Source organism: Pundamilia nyererei, unplaced genomic scaffold (assembly GCF_000239375.1).
Source record: "Pundamilia nyererei isolate P.nyererei 1_Seehausen unplaced genomic scaffold, PunNye1.0 scaffold00006, whole genome shotgun sequence".
Taxonomy (NCBI): Eukaryota; Metazoa; Chordata; class Actinopteri; order Cichliformes; family Cichlidae; genus Pundamilia; species Pundamilia nyererei.
In genome coordinates this window covers 3,481,681-3,501,108 of record NW_005187407.1, presented here as the reverse complement: position 1 = coordinate 3,501,108, position 19,428 = coordinate 3,481,681, and the positions used below count along the sequence as shown (strand labels likewise).

Sequence of the window (19,428 nt, the reverse complement as noted above, 5' to 3'; positions counted from 1 at the left end):
AAACCGTAGCAGCACAAACGCTAATTTTACCTGCACAAATCTGCACAAACGTAGCACTAACCGCTCTGCCTATTTGCCTTTAACGTACTTGCCACCTGCTGGCATAATGAGACACAGCAAGAAAAAACCTGGAAACTAAACTTCATTTTCACCCTAGACTATTTTCGTTATAAATTCAGTTAATTTTAGTTAGTTTTGTAAACATTCATTACGGTTTTAGTTAGTTTTCCTTTTTTCACAAAGTCTCCTTTTTATTTTTATTTCCGTTAATGAAAATGTTTTTTCACTTCTAGTTTTCGTTATTTCGTTAACGGTAATAACCTTGGTACCACATGCCGGTTGTTGTGTGCTAGAAACACAACAACCGGCATGTGGTCCTCCCCGAGTGGGGAGGAGTAAATGTGTTTCAAATGTTCTTTTGTACTTTTTAATGTGTTTCAAATAAATACATTTTGTGTCTTAAAAAAGTTTTAGAACACGTCACAGCATTTCCTTTTATGTGATCTGGTTGGATCGTAACGTGTTTCAAAAATAATGTTTACACCACCAAGGTGATTCCCAAAGAACCTTTAGCCATGAACCTGGCATGTCTCAGGATGGTGTGCATTGTATCAATAAAATAAATCAGAAGAAACTGGACAAGTGGAGGACCTAAAAACCCAAAAACTAGCCCACAGCAGATAAACAGTACCTGAAAATCAGTGACAACGGGTCTGATGGAGAGATGAATCCATATTTTACATTTTTGGTTCAAATCATCGTCACGATATACAGAGAAGTTCAGAAGAGAGGTACAACTGTATCTTCTGCTACTGTGTGTAAAACATGGTGGAGGCTCTGTCATGGAGCTGCATTTCAGCCAGTGGTGCCAGAGATTTAATCAAAACTGATTGAACTGTGAACCCAGAAAAGTACAGTCAGATTTTGATCCACCACTCAATACCACCTGGAAATATCTGATGGTCAGAGGTTTTATTTTTTTAGCATAACAGTGACCCCAAGCACACTGTCAATGCAGCAAAAACATACCTAGACAGTAAAAACACAATGAAACACTAATAAAGGTGGTCATAACCAGATACTGACTTTAAGCTTGTTTGGATCTCAGCCACTGTTCTTTCTATATTAGATGGTGTGTTTTGATCAATCTCCACCCATATCTCTTTTCCTAGCAAAAGTAAGAAATGAGAATCTGGAGATTTTTGCAGGGTACTGTGTAACAAATGTTTTTGCTAATACTGAACCTTACCCAACCTAAGAGGAGTCATATGTATAGTAATGTACACACACGCACAAAATAAACCTTTATTTGAATATAAAACGTTGTTCCGTTGAAAAACAGGTCTTATGTTGACACTTTTACCTGCATATAAGACTGGAGTACAACACATGAGCTACGCCAGTGATGAGGTTGTGGTTGGCAAACTCGAGGATGAGGAGCAGGATTGGGTATTCGCTGCGTCTCTTTTCAAGGCTGAAGTCCTCACTTAAGCCCATCCAGTGAAGCAGCAGCGTCCGCATCGCTTCAGGGAACAGCTCTGTGGCTAGTTCCTCAGCAGGTGGCAGGTCGCTGATGCGCTCAATGTGCTGAAGTTTAAAGCCCTCCACCTTCTGGCTGATGCTGCTGTTGGCTGCATGAAACTGCTGGCCAAGCCAACGTCCTATACAAGTGAGCAGGCTGCTTGAATACACTGGGCCCCAGTCTTTGGCCTTTAGCAGAGCCAGCACAATCTCCGTCGCATCTTTTTCTTCAAGTCTCCCATTTATGTAGCGATCAATGTTCTCCAAAAGCAGCAAGACCGTCTCCAGCTGCTCTGAGCAGCTTCGAGGCTCCGAGGAGAACTGTTCATCCAAGCGGTGCAATTTTTGTCTCACTGTGGATATCACTACTTCTCTTTGCTCAGATTGTAAGCTCTGCTTGGGAAGAGAACAATAATCATGATCTGCTGATGTGTCAGCAGTGTCCATGCTACTAACATCTACCACGTCCTTGTCAGCCTGGCAATAAGGAGGCTGTGATATTACACCCTTTGATTGTGAGTCACGCTGGCTGAGCGACCCTGAAGGGTCCAGCTGCACGCTGAGGCTGTAACTCACTTCCAGAGGGCTGTCACTGATCTGTGCTTTCCAGACATCCTAGGGGACAGATGTGATTAAAACATGCATTGTGACAGAAAAATAAAATTATCACGTATACATGATGTTTACCTGGAAATTCTCCAGCACAGCAAGCTGATCTTGCTTACTGTACAACTCAAAGGCTACTCGAAAAAGTCCCTGAATGCTGTAGAACCACAGGCTGTTATTTGCAGAGGGTACCTTCAAGCCGTGAAACCTGAAAGCTTGAACACAATCAGGGGGATCAGTGTGATAATGTGTCTGTCCTGGTGGGTGACTTTTACCTAAAAATAAGGTGCATATCAATGCGATAGCATGAGCTTGTCTATGTTTATTTCCCCCTAGTCATATTTATTTCATTTGATTGTCTACACCCACCCCGTGGTTTTAGAGGCACAGGTGTAGTTAATGTTTAACTTCCACTGGTATGTCTGTATTTTACCTGAGGAAAAAGTTATTTTTGTTGCAAGGCCTTTCTTGGCAAACTTGGCATGGTGTCTTGGATGGTTTTCTGTACGCACATCGGTCTTTGAGAGGAGATCGGCTCCCAAATAGAGCGGAATCGTTGAACCCTGAAACAGAGAGGATGAATATAAGCCACCGCCGTATAAAGCCTGACAATAACGTACACTGCCTGACCATGTTAATGGTATACATGCTCAACTGCTCATTAATGCGAGTCTATAATAAGCCAATGACATGCCAGCACCCCAGTGCATTTGTGCATGTAGACATGACCAAGACAACCCGCTGAAGTTCAACGCGAGCATCAGAATGGAGAAAAAACATGATTTGAGTGACTTTGAATGTGACATGGTTGTTGGGATTTTAGCCACACAAACATGTTTTTACAGAGAATTTCTCTGGGTGAAAATGTCTTGATGCCAGAGGTCAAAGTAGTCTGGCCAGACTTTTGATTTTTCAGCTGACAGGAAGGCAAGAACCACTCAAACAACCACTCATCCCACCTAAATTATGCAGAAGAGCATCTCCGAATGGACAACATGTTGAGGCTTTTAGCAGATGGACTACAGCAGAAGAAATCCACACTGGGTGTCACTCCTGTCAGCTAAGAAAAGGAAACTGACGCTACATTTTGCGGGTTTGGGTGGAGCAAAGTTTAATTTGGGACTCTTCGTGCCAACTGAACAGAATTTCAACAGGCTACTTGAGTATTGTTGCTCACCATGTCCAGCTTTTATGACCACAGTGTACCCATTTTCTGCTTCCAGGAGGATAACATAGCATGTCACAAAGCTCAAATAATCTCAAACTGGCAGCGAAAATGAGTTCACTGTACACACATGGCCGCCACAGCCACCAGGTCCAAGTCCAGGAGGATGTCCTGGAACAGGAGATTCACATCATGGATGTTCAGCCGACAAATCTGCAGGAGCTTTGTGTGATCAAAATCTCAGAGGAAGGTACCCAGCTCCTTGTTGAATCTGTGCCACAAAGATTTAAGCTGGCTCTGGAGGCAACAGTAGGCCCAACCCAGTACTAGTAAGGTGTACTTAATAAAATGCCCGGTGAGTGTAAAACTGCAGTATAGTATTAGTCAAGCTTTATTTATTTATTTATTTTACTAAGCTGTTTTTTGGTTTTAGTTAGCTACAGTACTTATTTGTTAAACATTACTTATCACTATCCAATTAGAAAGTCTGTGACCGTCCTGCAAGTAAGGAGATGTGTTTATTATGCTGGTGGTAATACATCACCCTCTTGGACTACCTGTGAACCATTAACTCACCTGTTTGGTGCTCTCTGTCAGTCTGAACGATGTCAGACCCACCAGGTGAATGAAACGAATCCTCCTCGCGCCCCCGTCCCGCTGCGGTAACGTCAGAGGGATAACCGAGCAACCTGACATTACTGGAAGTCTCAATTAAGTGCTGTCCCATAGAAATGTTCCTGCGGGAAGAGTCACTGCAAATCAAAGTAATAAAAAGATCAACACAAATGACTGCACACGAAACAGAAACAAAAACATATGCTTTAAACCCTCAGCGATGACTCGCAGGGTAAGGTTTGCTTTACACATGCGCGAACTTTTACGTACTTCCTGTCATCGCTACAGATTAGAAAGAGCCGTTTCCTGGCTGGTGTCGCTTTTAACTTTATCTAATTCCTCTTTAAAATACTTTCCTGCAAAACAAATTGGAAAAATACACAGTACAACTGCATTAATGAGAAAAAATATATAAAAGAAAATGAATATGAATTCCACAAGAAGTCTTTGTTTTTCTTTTGGCGACAGTGTTTTAAAATATAAACCACTATCTTTTTTCTTCTTTTCTTTTTTTAAAAGCAGAATAAAAGGGTGAGAATTTTATGTTTGATAAATAATCAACAAATGAATGCTGTACATTACTGGAGAAACTGGGACAGGTAAAAAAAAATCAATAACTCATGGTCTTTAGTTTTTATTTTTTTTATGTTGTTTGGTCTAACTTTAAATTATTATAAGACAAATCCTTACATGGTTCTGTTCCAACCATATAAGGATTTGTCTTTGATGTTTGTGGCATAATTACTAATAACAGAGTTGGTAATATGTATTCATTGTTTAATAGCTAATAATCAAATGCAGAGAGATGTATAAACACATAGTGAGTGAGAAAGGTGACTGAAGAGGAAACACTCAATGCATCCCCTAGAAGCCAACACCTATTGCAGTGTAACTAAGGGAGGATTCAGGGTCACCGGATCCAGTCCTAAGTATACACTTTATTAAAGTTTTAAATCTAATCTTAACAGCAGAGACGGCGTCTGTGTCCTGAATCCAAACTGAGAGCTGGTTCTACAGAAGAGGGGTCTGAAAGCTGAAGAAGGCTGTGCCTCCCATTCTACTTTTAAATGCTCTATGAACCACAAGTAAAACAGCAGTCTGAGAATGAAGAGCTTGTCAGCGGTGATACAGTACAATAGGGTCATTAAGATGGGGAATGATTATTCAACACCTTGTATGTGAGGAACAGGATTATAAATTTGATTACAGATTAAACAGAGAAAGGAGAGTGCAATATAGAAATATGCTCTCTCTTTCTAGTTCCTGTCAGTACTCTTGCTGCAGCATTTTGGATCAACTGAAGGCTCTTCAGAGAGTTTAGTCATCCAGGTCTTTATGTCTTTAAGACATTCCTGCAGTTTTAACTAGTTGGTGTGTTGAATGAAAAGATTGCATAAAAATGTGAAGAGCTAAAGCGTTTTTAACACAATCCCTTAATTTCAGGGGATTCAAAGTAATTGACAAATTAAATAACAGAAAAATAAATGTCCATTTCTAATACTTGGTTAAAAAAAAAACCCTTTACTTACAATGACAGCCTAGTTCTTGAACTCATGGACATCACCAGATGCTGGGGTTCCTCCTTTTTAATGCCCTGTCAGGCCTTTACTGCAGCGGCTTTCAGTTGCTGTTTGTTTGTGGGCCTTTCTGTTCAAAGTTTGTCTTCAACAAGTGAAATGTATGCTCAACTGGGATAAGATCAGGTGGCTGACTTAGGCATTTAAGAATATTCCAATTCTGACAAATTGCAAACTCCCCTAACAGAGGCAAAGTAAAGGAAGGATCTGTGCAATGAAAGCTGGAAAGTCACCAGGAATAGATGACCTCCCAGCAGAGTTTTATCACAAAACTCTGCTGGGTTTAGAGATTTGCTAAACCCAGAGATTTAGAGATTTGCTACGTCCATTTTTAATTAAGTATTACATGAAGCCTTTGAATATGGACGGCTCCCTGCAAGTTTTAATCTGGCCATAATATCACTAATTCCAAAGGCGACAAAGATTTAACGGATCCAGGCAATTACAGACTAATAAATTTAATCAATGTGGATTACAAAATTCTATCCAAAGTATTAACAATGAGGCTGGAGGTTGTACTACCACAAATTATTCATAAAGATCAAGTAGGGTTTATCAAGAATAGACACAAATCCTGTAATGGCTCCATATTTAAATGCACAGAAGGACTTGATACGGTGGAGTGGAGATATCTGTTTAGGACCCTGGAAAAATTTGAATTAGGCGACAACTTTTGCAGATGGATTAGAACCATATATTTGAGGCCAGAAGCAGCTGTATTTACGAATGGGGTACTCTCTCCTTTTTTGAGTATTTCTAGATCAACACGTCAAGGATGTAATTTAGGTCCACTTCTATTTACCATCTTTTCAGAGCCATTAGCTATTCAAATGAGAGAAAATGCAGAGATTAAAGGTGTATTTGGGGGAGGTAGAGAACACAAATTGTTCCTGTACACAGATGATGTTCTGGTATTAAGCCAAGACCCTGCTAATTATATCACAACACTATTAGAGGTGACTGATAATTATTCACTGTTTTTGGAGTACAAAGTTAATTGGCATAAATCAGAGGCGATGCCAGTTTCCCAAACTTGTAGCCATAACCTAATATTGGGCTTTAACTTTAAGTGGGTGGACAAAGGAATGAAGTGTGTTGTAATTGAATTGAACCCAAATATTGAGGATATTATGGCTAACAGTGTGGGAAAATTAATAAGCAAAATCAATAAAAATTTGGATAAATTGAGTAAACTAGTTTGACATTGTGGGGAAAAGTAAACAGTAAACATGGTTATATCAACAGTCATCAGCTATTATACAGGAATGTTGCCCATGTGTATCCCGCGACAGATGTTCCAAAGCTATAATAATATGATAAAAGATTTTCTTTGGAAGGGTTCGAAACCCTTATTAACATTAATCGACTTTCCCAACCAAAAAAAAGAAGAGGGAATAGACCTAGGCAATATAGAGTATTATAGCATCTCTTTTAAAAATGGCTAGATTAGGCAAACATTGCGCAATGAAAACCGATATAGATTGGATTTTAATAAAACAAGAGCTTGCATCTCCATCCACACCAATTTATATTTTATCACAAAAAGTAAATAAAGAGGGTAAGATGCAAAATCCTATTTTGAAATTTCAAAAATGGTGTGGTTGGACGTGCATAAAAATATAAACTTGTTCCTTAGTACAAAAGTATGCCACCTTGTGGGATAATCTTAAAATAAAAATTGGTAAGGAGACTGTTTACTGGGCACAATGGCTAAGAAGAGGTATCAGAACTGTTGTGACTTATTTGAGTCATATGAGAATATTACAAATAAGTTTCGTTTGGAGCGCTATTGCCATTTTTGGAAGTATTTGGAAGTATTTACAAATAAGAAACTGTTTAAAAGGAAGAGTTACAATAACACACGAAAGTAACCCGATAGATAAGGAGGGATTTATGCAGCACAAAATTCTTAATATATATTATTATACTCCTTCAGCGCTGTGTAGAATGGGTGTTGGTAGAGAAGACTTGTGTTGGAAATGTCGACAAGTAAAGGTACTGATACACGCCCTCTGGGAATGCCGGCCGTTTTTTCCAGTTTGGAACAGTGTATTGAATTATATGCAAGGATGGATACCTTGTAATTTGCCCAGATCACCTAAATCATGTCTACTGGGAGACAAAGGAGAGATGCCACAGTTAAATCAACACCAGTTTAGAGTGTTAAGCACTGCATTGGTAACGTGCATTTTTTTAAGAGGGAAAAAGTTGCGGGTGACAGGTGACGTGAAAAAATGACGCATTATAGCAACTCTGCTGACAGTGTTTACACGTGCTTCCATGGCAACTGCGTCAGACAGAATGTTATTGGATTTGAAAAAAAATAAATTTATTAGTAAACCTTCGTGTTTGCAGCATTCAGCATACTCAGCATACTCAGATACCTGTGATTGCAGCGAGAGAGAGAAAAAACGACAAGCATACACTGATCCACTAAAGATCAACCAGAGACAGGTGAACACCTGATCCCTAAAGGTATGAGCTTGGTGCACATTGCTTTAAAGACTTATTGCAGCAGAGATGCAAAGCTTTGTTTTACCTCCTAAGACCTGAACTCTTTCATGGCATGCCTTTTTAATTTCTCTTTGTTATTTGGGCTGTCAAAACAAAGAATTGCTTTTTTTTTGTTTGTTTCGACCTGAATTTTGTTTCTGAGAAAAATGAGATCCACATATGAGGACATTCACTTTAAATCTCAATGGCAGTATAATGTCCTCATAAGTGGATATCAGCCCCTTGTAGAGCAAAATTTTGCATTTTGGTCTAGACAACCCAAAATGTGTTGTGTGCACATATGTGGAGGCCAGGTCTTAGGATGTTAAATATATTGAATGATTCTAAGTAGAGAAAGTAAACAGCTTTTAATAATAATTTTTGATTTTACATAGTGATGAATGCATCTTGTGTTTAAAGAGTGAATCACTGATCATTTTCTGTCTTTCTGCCATTTTACAGTGATGGCACGAAGAAGCCTCCGCCTGCAGGAGTCAGGCTATTATAGGGAAGACGGAGCTCCAAATATTTCATATAAAGAGACCTCATACAAGTATGTGTGTGGATGCTTTTGGGACTGCACGCTACATTCTGGATAAAACATCCTCAGGCGTACCGACGGTGTAAATCTTCACCTGTAGAATAAGTCTTTAAACTTGTGTGTCATCTTTTAGGGTCTTCCGTCGGAGAAAACATAGGAGACGAGGTCCCTTTATGAACCCTCGCATACAGCAAAGTAAGGACCACTACTCAATTTTAACATCATTTAGAATGAGAGAAGAAGATTCTGTTATCAGACTGTAAACTCCCCTGTGGTTCTCTCTTTGCAGACAAAACAAGACTTTTAAAGACCATCACCGCTTTCTTACTGCTGCCCCTTCTGACTTTTGGTGAGTGAGTCAGAACTTTCTGTCAGACAATCCTTCCTAACACACAAGTAAAACCTGGCCCATTTGTCCTCACATCCACCCCTAGCCTCTCTACTTTGTGTCTCTTAGGAATTGTGAGCTGCACAATTTCCATAAACAGCAAAAAAGAAGCAGAAACAGCAGACACTCAGCCAATTTTTGAATCTCAAGGTAAAGATCGCCATCTTCATCTGTCTCATCATCATTTATACATGAATGTACACAAAGAAAACAAATAATTTGTCTGTGATTTGTGTGAATTCAGGAGCCATGATCCAAAGCGGGGTTTCCTCATGGACAGAGAACTCTGTGCGCAAATGTATGCAGTGGGTGGACCCCTCCAGGGCCAGTAGGAGAGTAATCCAAGTAAGAATGACATAGTTTGCACAGCAGGATTCAGAGTGATATAACATGGAGAAAAAGTTTACATTTATGAACTCTGGGCAGCGTAATAATTAATTTTCTTTCCTCAGGAATATTTGCCTGTGCCTGCAGGGAACTGCTGGCCCCTGGCAGGTCAGAGTGTAATCATCTCACTGTTCCACCCAGTCTCCATCACTGCCCTGACACTGGGACATCTCCGAAAACACCAGTCGCCCGATGGAACCAAAAAAAGCGCCCCAAGAGTGTTTTCTGCCTATGTGAGTGACATGATTTTGTTGATAGTCTAAAGATTTCACGTTTTTTTGTATTATAATTCTCACCAAAACCTCTCTTCTTCTTCAAGGGAATGTTGACCATAGGGGCAGAAGGGACCTTTTTGGGAACTTTCCTATATGACAGCCAAGGAAGAGAATTTCAGACCTTCAACCTACCAGTGAGTACAACACAAAAACATATTAGAGCTCTTTCAGTCATGCTGTTTTTGATGGGCTCAATTTGTAACCAAATAAGAAAAAACTGATGACAAAATTTACTGGGATGCACTGACAGCTGGTCTGGGAGGGGCTACTACGGCACAATGTTATATAGCATTTACTTTTCAACCTGGTTGGTTCTTTTCATTACCACCTCTCTCTCATTTGTCAACAGTATACAAACAACAGCATCTTCAGATATGTGAAGCTTAGGATTGAGTGGAACTCTGGAGATCAAGACTTCCCCTGCCTGTATAATTTTAGGGTCCATGGCAAACTCTTTACCTAATAAATGATTTGAATGACTGTGTTAGCTGGGTAGTAAGTGAGTGACCAATTCTTGGGCTCTGGGGGCTCACAGCTGCCCAGGTACAGGCAGGGGTCTGAGGAGACCTGCAGGAGGAGTGGGGACCATCTTATTTTGAGTGATGGTGCAACATATTTTTTCAGATTAGATCACCGAAATTTCCTTTGCTATGAACTTATAAGCAGTTAATTTAACTACTGAGTTAAATTTTGCTGTGTGTTCTCAATGCAATACCTTAGACTGAGCTGAAGTAGGAACATACAGATAGTTGGGCAGACCTCCAGGATCAGATCCATTCAGTAGACTGACTTTAACACAATGAGCCTATAATCCAGGTGTCTGTGGAGAATTTGCCAGACATGGCTCTGTTGCTCATTGAGGGTTCTAGAAAAAAATCAAGATGTCGTCAAGGCAGACAATAACAAGAAAAATAAAATAAAATTCCTGAGGACATCATTAACAAGAGCTAGGAAAAAGGCTGGGACATTTGTGAGGACGAACAGCATCGCCAGGCACCTTAAATACCCAAGGTGGGTGTTGAAGGCTGTTTTCCATTTGTTGCCCTCACGAATCCTAACCAGATGGTAAGCATTTCCAGTTTGGAAAAGATGGACGTACCCTGCAGGAGTTCAAAGGTGGAAAAAGGAAGAGGTAGTGGAACTTGTTTTTAACTGTAATCTGGTTAAGGGTGCAGTAGTCAATACGGGGATGGAGTGTTTTGTCTCTTTTCTCAATAAAGAAAAAAAACAGCAGCTAAGAGTGAAAACGATGGGCAAATGATACCTGCTCCTGTGTTAATCTCCCAAACATGAACAGAACAGTCTAAACAGATTTAATTCTCAGTAATTCGTACAGTTCCTTTAATGTGTGAGACATGAATAATGTGCCCTGGTTAGTCATTGTCTCTTTCGGGATGCTGACTCATGAGATGATCTGAAACTGGGCCTGCACTACACTCTTTGCCAAAATGGTGCACAGCGGCAGTGCTTCGGGATATCATGTTGCATAATCCACCAGATTACACATCCGCCACTAATACAAAGCGTTGAAATGGCTCGATGAGATCCATGCCAATCCACTCAAACAAGACCTGCAGTGGCACTATGGGATGTCGCCATTCACAAACCTAACCTCCACCCTCTCTGCCTCCAGAAAAGCCACAGGTCAAACCAGGGTTTGGTTGGACCAGGGTCTGCCGTGCTGCCAAGTGATCCTCAGCAAGCGTCACAGCCAGCTCGAGGTTCACTGGCCGATAACAGCAGACCCTCTCTGCTTTTCCTGTTGGGAGCCCCTCCATGAACTGCTGCAGTGTCAGCATGTTCAGCAGCTTAACTTCCCCCTCCATTGGGCTGGGTTGCAGCCACTTGGCTGCAGCATTGTGGAGCCTCCTGATGTAGGCTAATGGACGATCCCTCAGATGAGAAGGATACAAGACACTACATCCTTCAACCAAAGACACCCAGTGAGAGCTTTGAGCCCAGTCACACCATGACAGCAAGTGTGCGTCAAGACACAAAGACTTCAGGCAAGGTGATGTTCCCTCATTTCATCCCACATTCATATTTCCTATAGTTCTTCAGGCACCACCAGGAGGGACAGAGAACATCTCCTTCTACTATCTGATCCCACACAGAGACAGTCAGCTCAGTCACTCAACTCACTTATTCACAGATGTATTACTCATTCACAGATTAAGCAGGAACTCCTTGGCTGGACCTGTAAAAGAGTAATATATTTAATAGATAAACTGAGAAAAGATGCAAATGTTATTTTGTTTTGTTTTTCATCTTGATCACAGTGTTGTTGTCTAGGCAAAAAACAAAAAAATTGCAGTGAGTTTGCTCAGTCAAACTAGGTCTGCTACTCAGCATCTGCTTCAGTGCTGAATCCATAGCACACAATACAACAACATAAGAACTGCTCTAAAATCAGTGCCAACATGTCCAACCAGGAAAGAGGTACATATGTGCCTACCTCTCTAAAACACAAACATCCGTAAAACACGTGTAAATTCTGAGACACTGTCATGGCTTGGAGCTCTAGGTGATTTATAAATAAAAATACTGACATACATACTGACAAATACTGACATCTCAGCCAGTTCTATTGGGAGTCTTGTCAAAACTGACATCAGAAAGGTTTATATATAACAATGGGATAATCCTTTCCCAAAGGTCGAGCAACTGGTCTCCTCAGTTCAAAAAAATGACTTGTCCATTTAAATCATAGGTGCCAAACTCTGGCCCGTGGGCCAAATTTGAAGCCATACCAAATTACTATTAGAGCTGGCCTACTGGTATTATACAGCTAATATATATATATTGTTTAGTATTAAGCTTTGCTTGTTCCATATTCAGTTTTTCAGCAAAACTTATTTGAGTCCATAAGAAAAGAAAAAAAAACTTTTTAATTCAAGTTTATTCCTGGAGTTTTTTTTATTTGTATTTATCTTCAGAGATATGTAGTAATCCAATTTATTTATATTTTTATTTAGGGTTACTTTACGCTGTGAATGCAAGTTAAAAACAAATAAAATTAGTGGTTTTACGTACATCAGTTACGTGACGGTTCAGTAGTTTTATTGTGAAAGTATCAGGAGCGATCACATTTTGCGCATGCGCACGATATGTCGTGTTTCCGCATACGGATCGGGTAGCGCCAGGTATGGCTGAAGTTGATTTTGGGGACAGTGAGCTCTTTCAGCAGCTCGATGAGCCTGCTCCCCCGGTCACGACGCACATTCGGTTCACAGATGATGATGAAGAGCAGGACGAGAGGAGCGAGCTCCGGAGCAGGCTGGAGGAGTGCGACGATTACATCCAGAGACTCACTGAGGAGAATATCCTTGTGGCAGTTTGTTAGCACTAGCTTAAATTTGCTAGCATAGGATGCAACCAAAACACAACCAAGAAATGACTTCTAACAGTCCTTTTTCTGCAGAACTTGTCATTTTTCTTTAATTCCCAGACCACATAAAATATTACGAAGGAAAATGAGCCTCCTGACGCGACCAAGGTAACTAGTAGACACCCAATAATGATCATTTCAAATGAAACGAAACTGTTCGCCAACCGTGATCCTGCGATGTTTTCCCTCCTCCAACACTACAGCGGCGTCACTGTTGAAGATGTTAACACCGACGGGCCTCTTCTTCAGGTCCTTTATACAAACAACATCATATCAAAGTAAGTCAGAATTCTTTATATTTTAAGTAAGTTTTTATGTATTTGTTGGTGAAATTATTACATCTACGGTAATTTATTAACAACATGTTCAGTTTAGATCCATTCACAACATATGAATGACAATTTTTAATCACCCTGCTAGGACGTGTCGCCAGGAAATTGAAGACTGCATCTGCAGTGTGATTTTGAGGCACCATAAACCAGACGTTGAAAGGAGGTCCTCCTTTAACATCAAACCTCAGGTGTGTACCTAGAATATACAGAGCCGTGAAGAAGTTTTTTTGTGTCTATTTGTTAGAGGTGAAAATCACCAGACTCAACATGATGGAATATTACCACAATACGTCACTCAAAATATGACATTGTTCAGATTTTTTAACATTACAATAGCACATATTGTAATTTATCACTTTTTGACATATAAGCTGTAAAAGGCTGATGGGGTAATATTGTAAAAAAAAAAAAAAAAAACCCCAACAAAATACACTTTTTTTGCTGGTATGCTAACCCTGTCATTACAACCTACCATTAATGTTGCTATAAGACTAAGTTGGTATGCTGTCAGTCTGTCATTAAATGGGGTCAAGCTGGCAATAACATCCAGTCTGTTACTGATAATACGGCAAATACCTGTAATAAATCATTGAAAATTAAATACATGTGTCTGTCTACAAAGACAGAAAGGCACGATTAATTTTACATTTGCAAGGGGTGAGGGCGTTTTAGTTTTCTACACAGGTAAGTTTAGAAATTCTTTTTGACTTCATTATCAGAAACATAACTTTAACAATAGCATTTTGCATTTACTCAGGTTTTCATTGTCTTATAAAGTCGTTCATGATCTGAAACATGTAAATGTGACAGACAAATCTGCAAAAAAAAAAAAAAACAAGTCACGAAGGGAGAAAATTCTTTTTCACAGCACTGTATATTACTATTGTAAATATTTTCAATATCACAATGAAGTTTCTGTTTAAAAATACATATTTCTCCCTCTATAAAGAATTCCGCTTTTGCTTTGGACGAAGATCCACAGATGATGTCTTCCAGTAGTGTGAGAACAACAACAGAAGCCTTTAAAGTGAGCACATGCTGTTATTTCTCATTCAAACACACTGAAAACGAGATGTGTAGGCTCACAAGTAGTAACTTATTGTGTTATGTTTTTGTTTTAGGTTGTTGGGAGTGTCTTATATTTCACTACTTTCAGTGTTGATAAACTTGGACAGCCTCTGGTAAATGAAAACCCCCAGCTGACCGATGGATGGGATGTCCCAACGTATCTTTAACATGAATAAATTAAACATTTATTGCCTATGAAGTGCTGTAGTCAGATTTATTAAGTTTTAAAAATTCACAGCTGTGTAGACAAATGCATTATAGCTTCCTGAATTGCTGCAAAGTTATCAGCAAGTCTTCAACCAAGTCATTGGAACTGATGGCCAGGAAATAGAAATGAAAGACAAAAGGTAAGACTACAAAAATTCCATAGCTTTTCCTGTTTACAACTCTTCTTTGTTTGTGTGCTGGGTGGAATTTATAATGTATAATGATTCTGTCTCTGCTCTGTTCACTGTAGACCCAAGTCTATGTGTTTCAACTGTGGTTCAAGCAGTCACCAGCTGAGAGATTGTCCCAAGGTACCATTAATGATCTGCTAATCCAGGATGAATACAAGGACAGAACATAATTTAATATAAGAATGTATTTTTTCTCTCCTAGCCTAAAGACATGGCTGCAATTAATGAGAGAAGAAAGGAGTTCAATCAGAGCAACAACCAAGCCATGCAGAGTAACCAGAGATACCATGCTGATGAAGTGGAGGAGCGGTTTGCCAAATACAAGCCTGGAGTCATGAGGCAGGACTTTTTTTTTTTACTCTCCACACATCTTTATTTACTCACAATTTTAATTTAATTACATAATGTTGCAAAAGTGCATATTTTACAGGGTTATATTTACGTACCTCATTTCATAAAATGAAAAAAAAAGTGTTATCTGGGGACTCAATTTAAAATAAATAAAGGGTCAAAATTTGGGAATCATTAATGGGGGGAAAAAAATCGTAAAAATGAAAAATGGTTAAGGCACAGTCTCCCTGCAAACTGACAACTGTGGGAGAGAGAAACAAAATAAGATATAAGAGGGGAAAGAATGACCCCTGTTACATTTTATTATGATTATGAATTCCCTTGGAAATGACCACTAAGCGATCTTTTTTCATCATATGGGTGAAAATTGCCCAACGTTATTGTCCTAAGGTTTATGTTTGCAACAGTACCTTTTTCAGTACTCATGTTGAAATAAGTCTGTACTTCTCAGTTGAATTTTAAAAATGTATTGTATTTACAACATTTTACAACCACAGCAGCTTCCAGGTTCTTTGTCTGACAGTGTAATATTTGTTCTGTTTACATCTGTTTTTCTACCAAATTAATTACATGAAGAAGAAGCTGTCAGTGTCTCACTCAGAGTTTCTGAATCATAATCCTTGGCTTCAGCTTCTTGCATGCTGGTGGTAGACTTGCTGCAGTTAGCTGCATGTCCTTTAATACATTTGGGTTTCTGAAAGCGTAACCACACCCAAGACTGCTTTTGGCTCGCTGCTACTGGCGCCCTGTGAGCCTGTTGTTCTTGAGAGGTTGCAGTTTCAGCAACATTGGCAGTAAATTGACTTTTTCTTTTAAAGCGCTTTTCTACACTCTCTGAGCACTGAAAGCGCAACTTGCTTTATTCACCCATTCACACAAGTACTTTTTTCTAAGCTTTTTCTCGGTAAGTGCTTTCTATCTCACATTCGTACTCCAAAGGCTTCATCCGTTAGTTAGTTTATACCAAAGATATTTGGCATGTAGATCACATGGTTTTGGTCTCTATGTCACCTTAGACAAGTGTAATTTTTAGTCTTTTAATTTTTCATTTGATTTATTTACTGTGTTGTGCTGTTAAACAGTGAGGAGCTGCTGACAGCTCTGGGCATTGATGAGAACACCCTACCTCCTCTGATCTATCGCATGAGGCAGCTAGGTTACCCACCAGGTTGGCTCAAAGAGGCAGAGATGGAAAACTCTGGCTTATCACTGTATGACGGAAATGGTAAGTTTGAAAAAGAACTAAACAGCTTCACAATTTGTTTTCTTTGTTGAACAGAGTAAGTAGAAAAATAAAAGCTTCTGCAGTCTGCACAGATTATAGAGGATGTTTTTTTCTCTCTTACAGCATCAAGTGATGGCACTGTAACTGACAACACTAATTCACAAAACCTGTCATATGATGTTTCCAAACTGGTGGATTTCCCAGGTTTCAATGTAGCCGCACCACACAAAATGAAAGATGTAAGTGTTGCAGTCTGCCTTTTCAAATGTTTGACCTCCAGTACCGCCTGGTATCCAGTAAAAAGTAAATATGTGATGTACTGTTTCAAAACCATCAACATTAAATGTTGATTTGATGTCATAAAAATAAGAAAGGCGCAATGAAAGACTAGAAATATCTTGTTGAATAATTTCAACACAACACATTTTTAGGTAGATTGCAACAGATCAGTACTTGTGAAGCTAAATTTACATTCTCTAGTCTGGTTAAATCAAACTCTGCTTTGTTTCCCCCTTTGTTGCGATTTGTTTGTGTAGCCAGACATGCTTTGCATTCTGGCACACAGCAGAGTACACAAACATTTTTGATTTGATTGGGGTTTTCACTGTGTGAATATAAACCAAAACATGGGAAAAATAATAATAAATGTAAGGTTCTTTCTCAGTGTGAAATTGGAAGGAATTTGAGGTGTTTGTCATCTAAAAAAGATGATTTCAAAAAATAATTTGGTGAATCTAGAAAAAAATCGCTGCACATAGATATATGACTGAGATCCTCAGGCCAACAGACGGTTCTGCAATATCCACAGCTTTATAGTGGAGATCACTGACTGACTGAAAATGTAAACAGGACACAGAAATGACACGACTGCCACCTGTCATGTCATCTGACAACTAAAAATGTTAAATTCTGATGAGGAGAGGGACCATCTGAGTAGTTATCAGAAAAAAAACAGCGTCCATGTTTGTATGGGTGTCAGCCCTGTGAATGCTGAAACACACACACAGGGTCAGGAGCAACATTTTTCAGCCATCTAGACAGTTGTGGAGTAAATAAAAGTCCAGGTACTAAATTGCGTTAAAACACAACTAAAAAGACCCTGAGCTGAAAGAATGGGAAAATATTTTATTTCCTCATGAATTTGTACAGTGTTTTGTTTTTGTTTGTTTGTTTTTTTAATTTTTAAAAAGAGCTAATTTATACTGTGGTGTATATGAGCTTCTTATGACTTTTTGACAAATGTTGCTGGCATCAACAATGATTACATATTTTTAGTTTCCAAATTTGCTATGTTGTCTTTGTGTTATTTTCAATTAAATGTGGAGTTTAAATGGTTTACAACCCATTAAAGTATGCTGGGACCTTTTTTTTTGCTGTCTTTTTTATTAAGTTAAATAACAGTTTTTCTTTATTTCTGTTGTATCTTCAGGAGTTCCTGCATTATGGTTCAATTCCAATGCAGAGCAGCCACATGAAGCAAAACTATGCAGCCTACCTGTCCAGCTTCTTTCCCACGGTCTGTATCCCAGCTCCCTACTGACTTCTTGCAACGGCAGCTTCTCAACTTCAACCAAATTTTTATCGGCCACCACCTTGAGCAAAATTTAGCAGATTAGTGCTCATTCTTAGAAATAAGATATAGATTAGATATTTAAGCCATTACTGTTCTCATCGAGGACAAAATCTACTGTCTTGAGGTTACTTTGCTCTGTGCAACAGTTTATGGTGTTCACATGACCCATCCTTTAAAATCTCCTTTACGCATTTTACAGCATGAATCAACACTGATCCAACTGCACAGACCTCCATTTAATCCACAGGATTTCAATATTTCTACTTAAATATGTTGCTAAGAAAGGAAAAACAAAAGTCGTGCTTTTTGGTCTTATTGCATGTTGCTCTTACCAACAGCCTGGTGCCGCCTCCAGCAAGAGAAGACATGAATTTGACTCATCTCCACAGCTGAGGAAGAGGAGTAAGTTTAGCCCGGACCGGACCCCAGACAGGAGCTCGGACATGGATATTGAATCAGGTAACCGTACATCTGGGTGTCACAGCCTGCATTCATGTTCTCCTTGAATGGTTAGATTTCCAGAGTTGGGATCCCATCCATCCTACTTCACTTTGTGTTTTTAAGTTGGAATGTAAAAACTATGGATCTTCTAAAGATGAGTAGTTCTCATTTTACTGTTGTTGAACCAACATGTTGACCTGGCTGCTGCCAGTATATCAATGCTCTATGTAAATTGTTACCAGGATTATTGCTAATTAATAACTTTTTTAACAAGAGTAGATCACGCTGAGTTCACAGAAACAATGTTTTGGTTTGGTATTTGTAGCTCAGTTGCACAAAAATACACAGTTAGCACTCTGTGGATGATTTTATTTTATTTCTTCTCATAGATCCAGGAACACCTCATCAAATTCACAGCTCTGATGATTTCCAGTTCCAGCCACCACTGCCTCCTGGCTCTCCTTGCTTTAGTTCTCCTCCGCCTTTACCACAGGGCACTCCTCCTGCTACACCCACCCCCCCACCTCTCCCTAAAGGTACACCTCCACTTACTCCCACCAACGGCTCTCCAGCTGTGCGAGGGCGTGACTGGGTGGTGGTTGATGAGACTGGGGAGGGAACAGAGGATGACCTGACACTGGAGGAACTGGAGGAGCAGCAGAGACTGATCTGGGCAGCTCTAGAAAATGCTGACATGGCCTCTAACAGTGACTGTGAGACACCTGCCGCACAAACTCCTGTACCAAGTTCACCAAGTGTATCCACATCTGCACACGCGGACACAGAAACTGAAGACACGGATGAAGGAATGGACTCAATAAAACCTGAAGAACCTTCCCTAAGCAAAGAAAATCAACCGGAAGTTCAAGAGGGTTTGTCATTAAGCCCGGGACCAGTCAAAGTTAAGGACGATAGCCCTCAGAGTCCCGAACCAGCCGAAATCCAGGAAAGCACCCCTCAGAGTCCCGAGCCAGTGAAAACCCAAGACAGCATCCCTCAGAGTCCCGAGCCAGTGAAAACTCAGGACAGCACCCCTCAGAGTCCCGAGCTAGTTAAAACTCAGGACAGCACCCCTCAGAGTCCC

General features: G+C 39.8%; 3 protein-coding genes across 6 annotated transcripts in view; 2 read left to right on the top strand and 1 right to left on the bottom strand.

Annotated features, from left to right (window-relative positions):
- Window positions 1-1,291: 1,291 nt before the first annotated feature.
- Window positions 1,292-4,150, bottom strand: LOC102195259 (uncharacterized). Of its 2 annotated transcripts, none has more exons than XM_005722101.1 (4): window positions 3,869-4,150; window positions 2,561-2,690; window positions 2,209-2,342; window positions 1,292-2,136 (listed from the first exon to the last, which is right to left on the bottom strand). In XM_005722101.1, the coding sequence occupies exons 1-4, from the start codon at window positions 3,986-3,988 to the stop codon at window positions 1,360-1,362; spliced, it is 1,161 nt and encodes a 386-aa protein (XP_005722158.1). In that variant the 5' UTR covers window positions 3,989-4,150; the 3' UTR covers window positions 1,292-1,359. The 2 variants fall into 2 exon arrangements, with proteins under 2 accessions (XP_005722158.1, XP_005722160.1); XM_005722103.1 differs by having other exon boundaries at window positions 3,911-4,150.
- Window positions 4,151-7,190: 3,040 nt separating this feature from the next.
- LOC102196762 (SUN domain-containing protein 3-like) lies at window positions 7,191-10,042 on the top strand. Its single transcript, XM_005722394.1, has 8 exons — window positions 7,191-7,204; window positions 8,652-8,713; window positions 8,808-8,867; window positions 8,976-9,056; window positions 9,151-9,251; window positions 9,359-9,526; window positions 9,613-9,702; window positions 9,918-10,042. The coding sequence occupies exons 1-8, from the start codon at window positions 7,191-7,193 to the stop codon at window positions 10,029-10,031; spliced, it is 690 nt and encodes a 229-aa protein (XP_005722451.1). The 3' UTR covers window positions 10,032-10,042.
- Window positions 10,043-12,636: 2,594 nt separating this feature from the next.
- Window positions 12,637-19,428, top strand: part of zcchc8 (zinc finger, CCHC domain containing 8) — a 10,984-nt gene continuing 4,192 nt past the window's right edge. The window contains exons 1-14 of one of the 3 annotated variants that reach the window (XM_013914221.1): window positions 12,637-12,888; window positions 13,022-13,064; window positions 13,160-13,234; window positions 13,377-13,476; window positions 14,238-14,315; window positions 14,410-14,513; window positions 14,638-14,703; window positions 14,814-14,874; window positions 14,957-15,093; window positions 16,188-16,330; window positions 16,454-16,569; window positions 17,760-17,846; window positions 18,242-18,362; window positions 18,734-19,320. In XM_013914221.1, coding sequence (XP_013769675.1) covers window positions 12,714-12,888; window positions 13,022-13,064; window positions 13,160-13,234; window positions 13,377-13,476; window positions 14,238-14,315; window positions 14,410-14,513; window positions 14,638-14,703; window positions 14,814-14,874; window positions 14,957-15,093; window positions 16,188-16,330; window positions 16,454-16,569; window positions 17,760-17,846; window positions 18,242-18,362; window positions 18,734-19,320 — 1,893 coding nt within the window. In that variant the 5' untranslated portion in view covers window positions 12,637-12,713. Of the gene's footprint in view, window positions 12,889-13,021; window positions 13,065-13,159; window positions 13,235-13,376; window positions 13,477-14,237; window positions 14,316-14,409; window positions 14,514-14,637; window positions 14,704-14,813; window positions 14,875-14,956; window positions 15,094-16,187; window positions 16,331-16,453; window positions 16,570-17,759; window positions 17,847-18,241; window positions 18,363-18,733; window positions 19,408-19,428 lie in introns of all 3 variants that reach the window. The other 2 variants (XM_005722099.1, XM_013914219.1) reach the window with 2 other exon arrangements.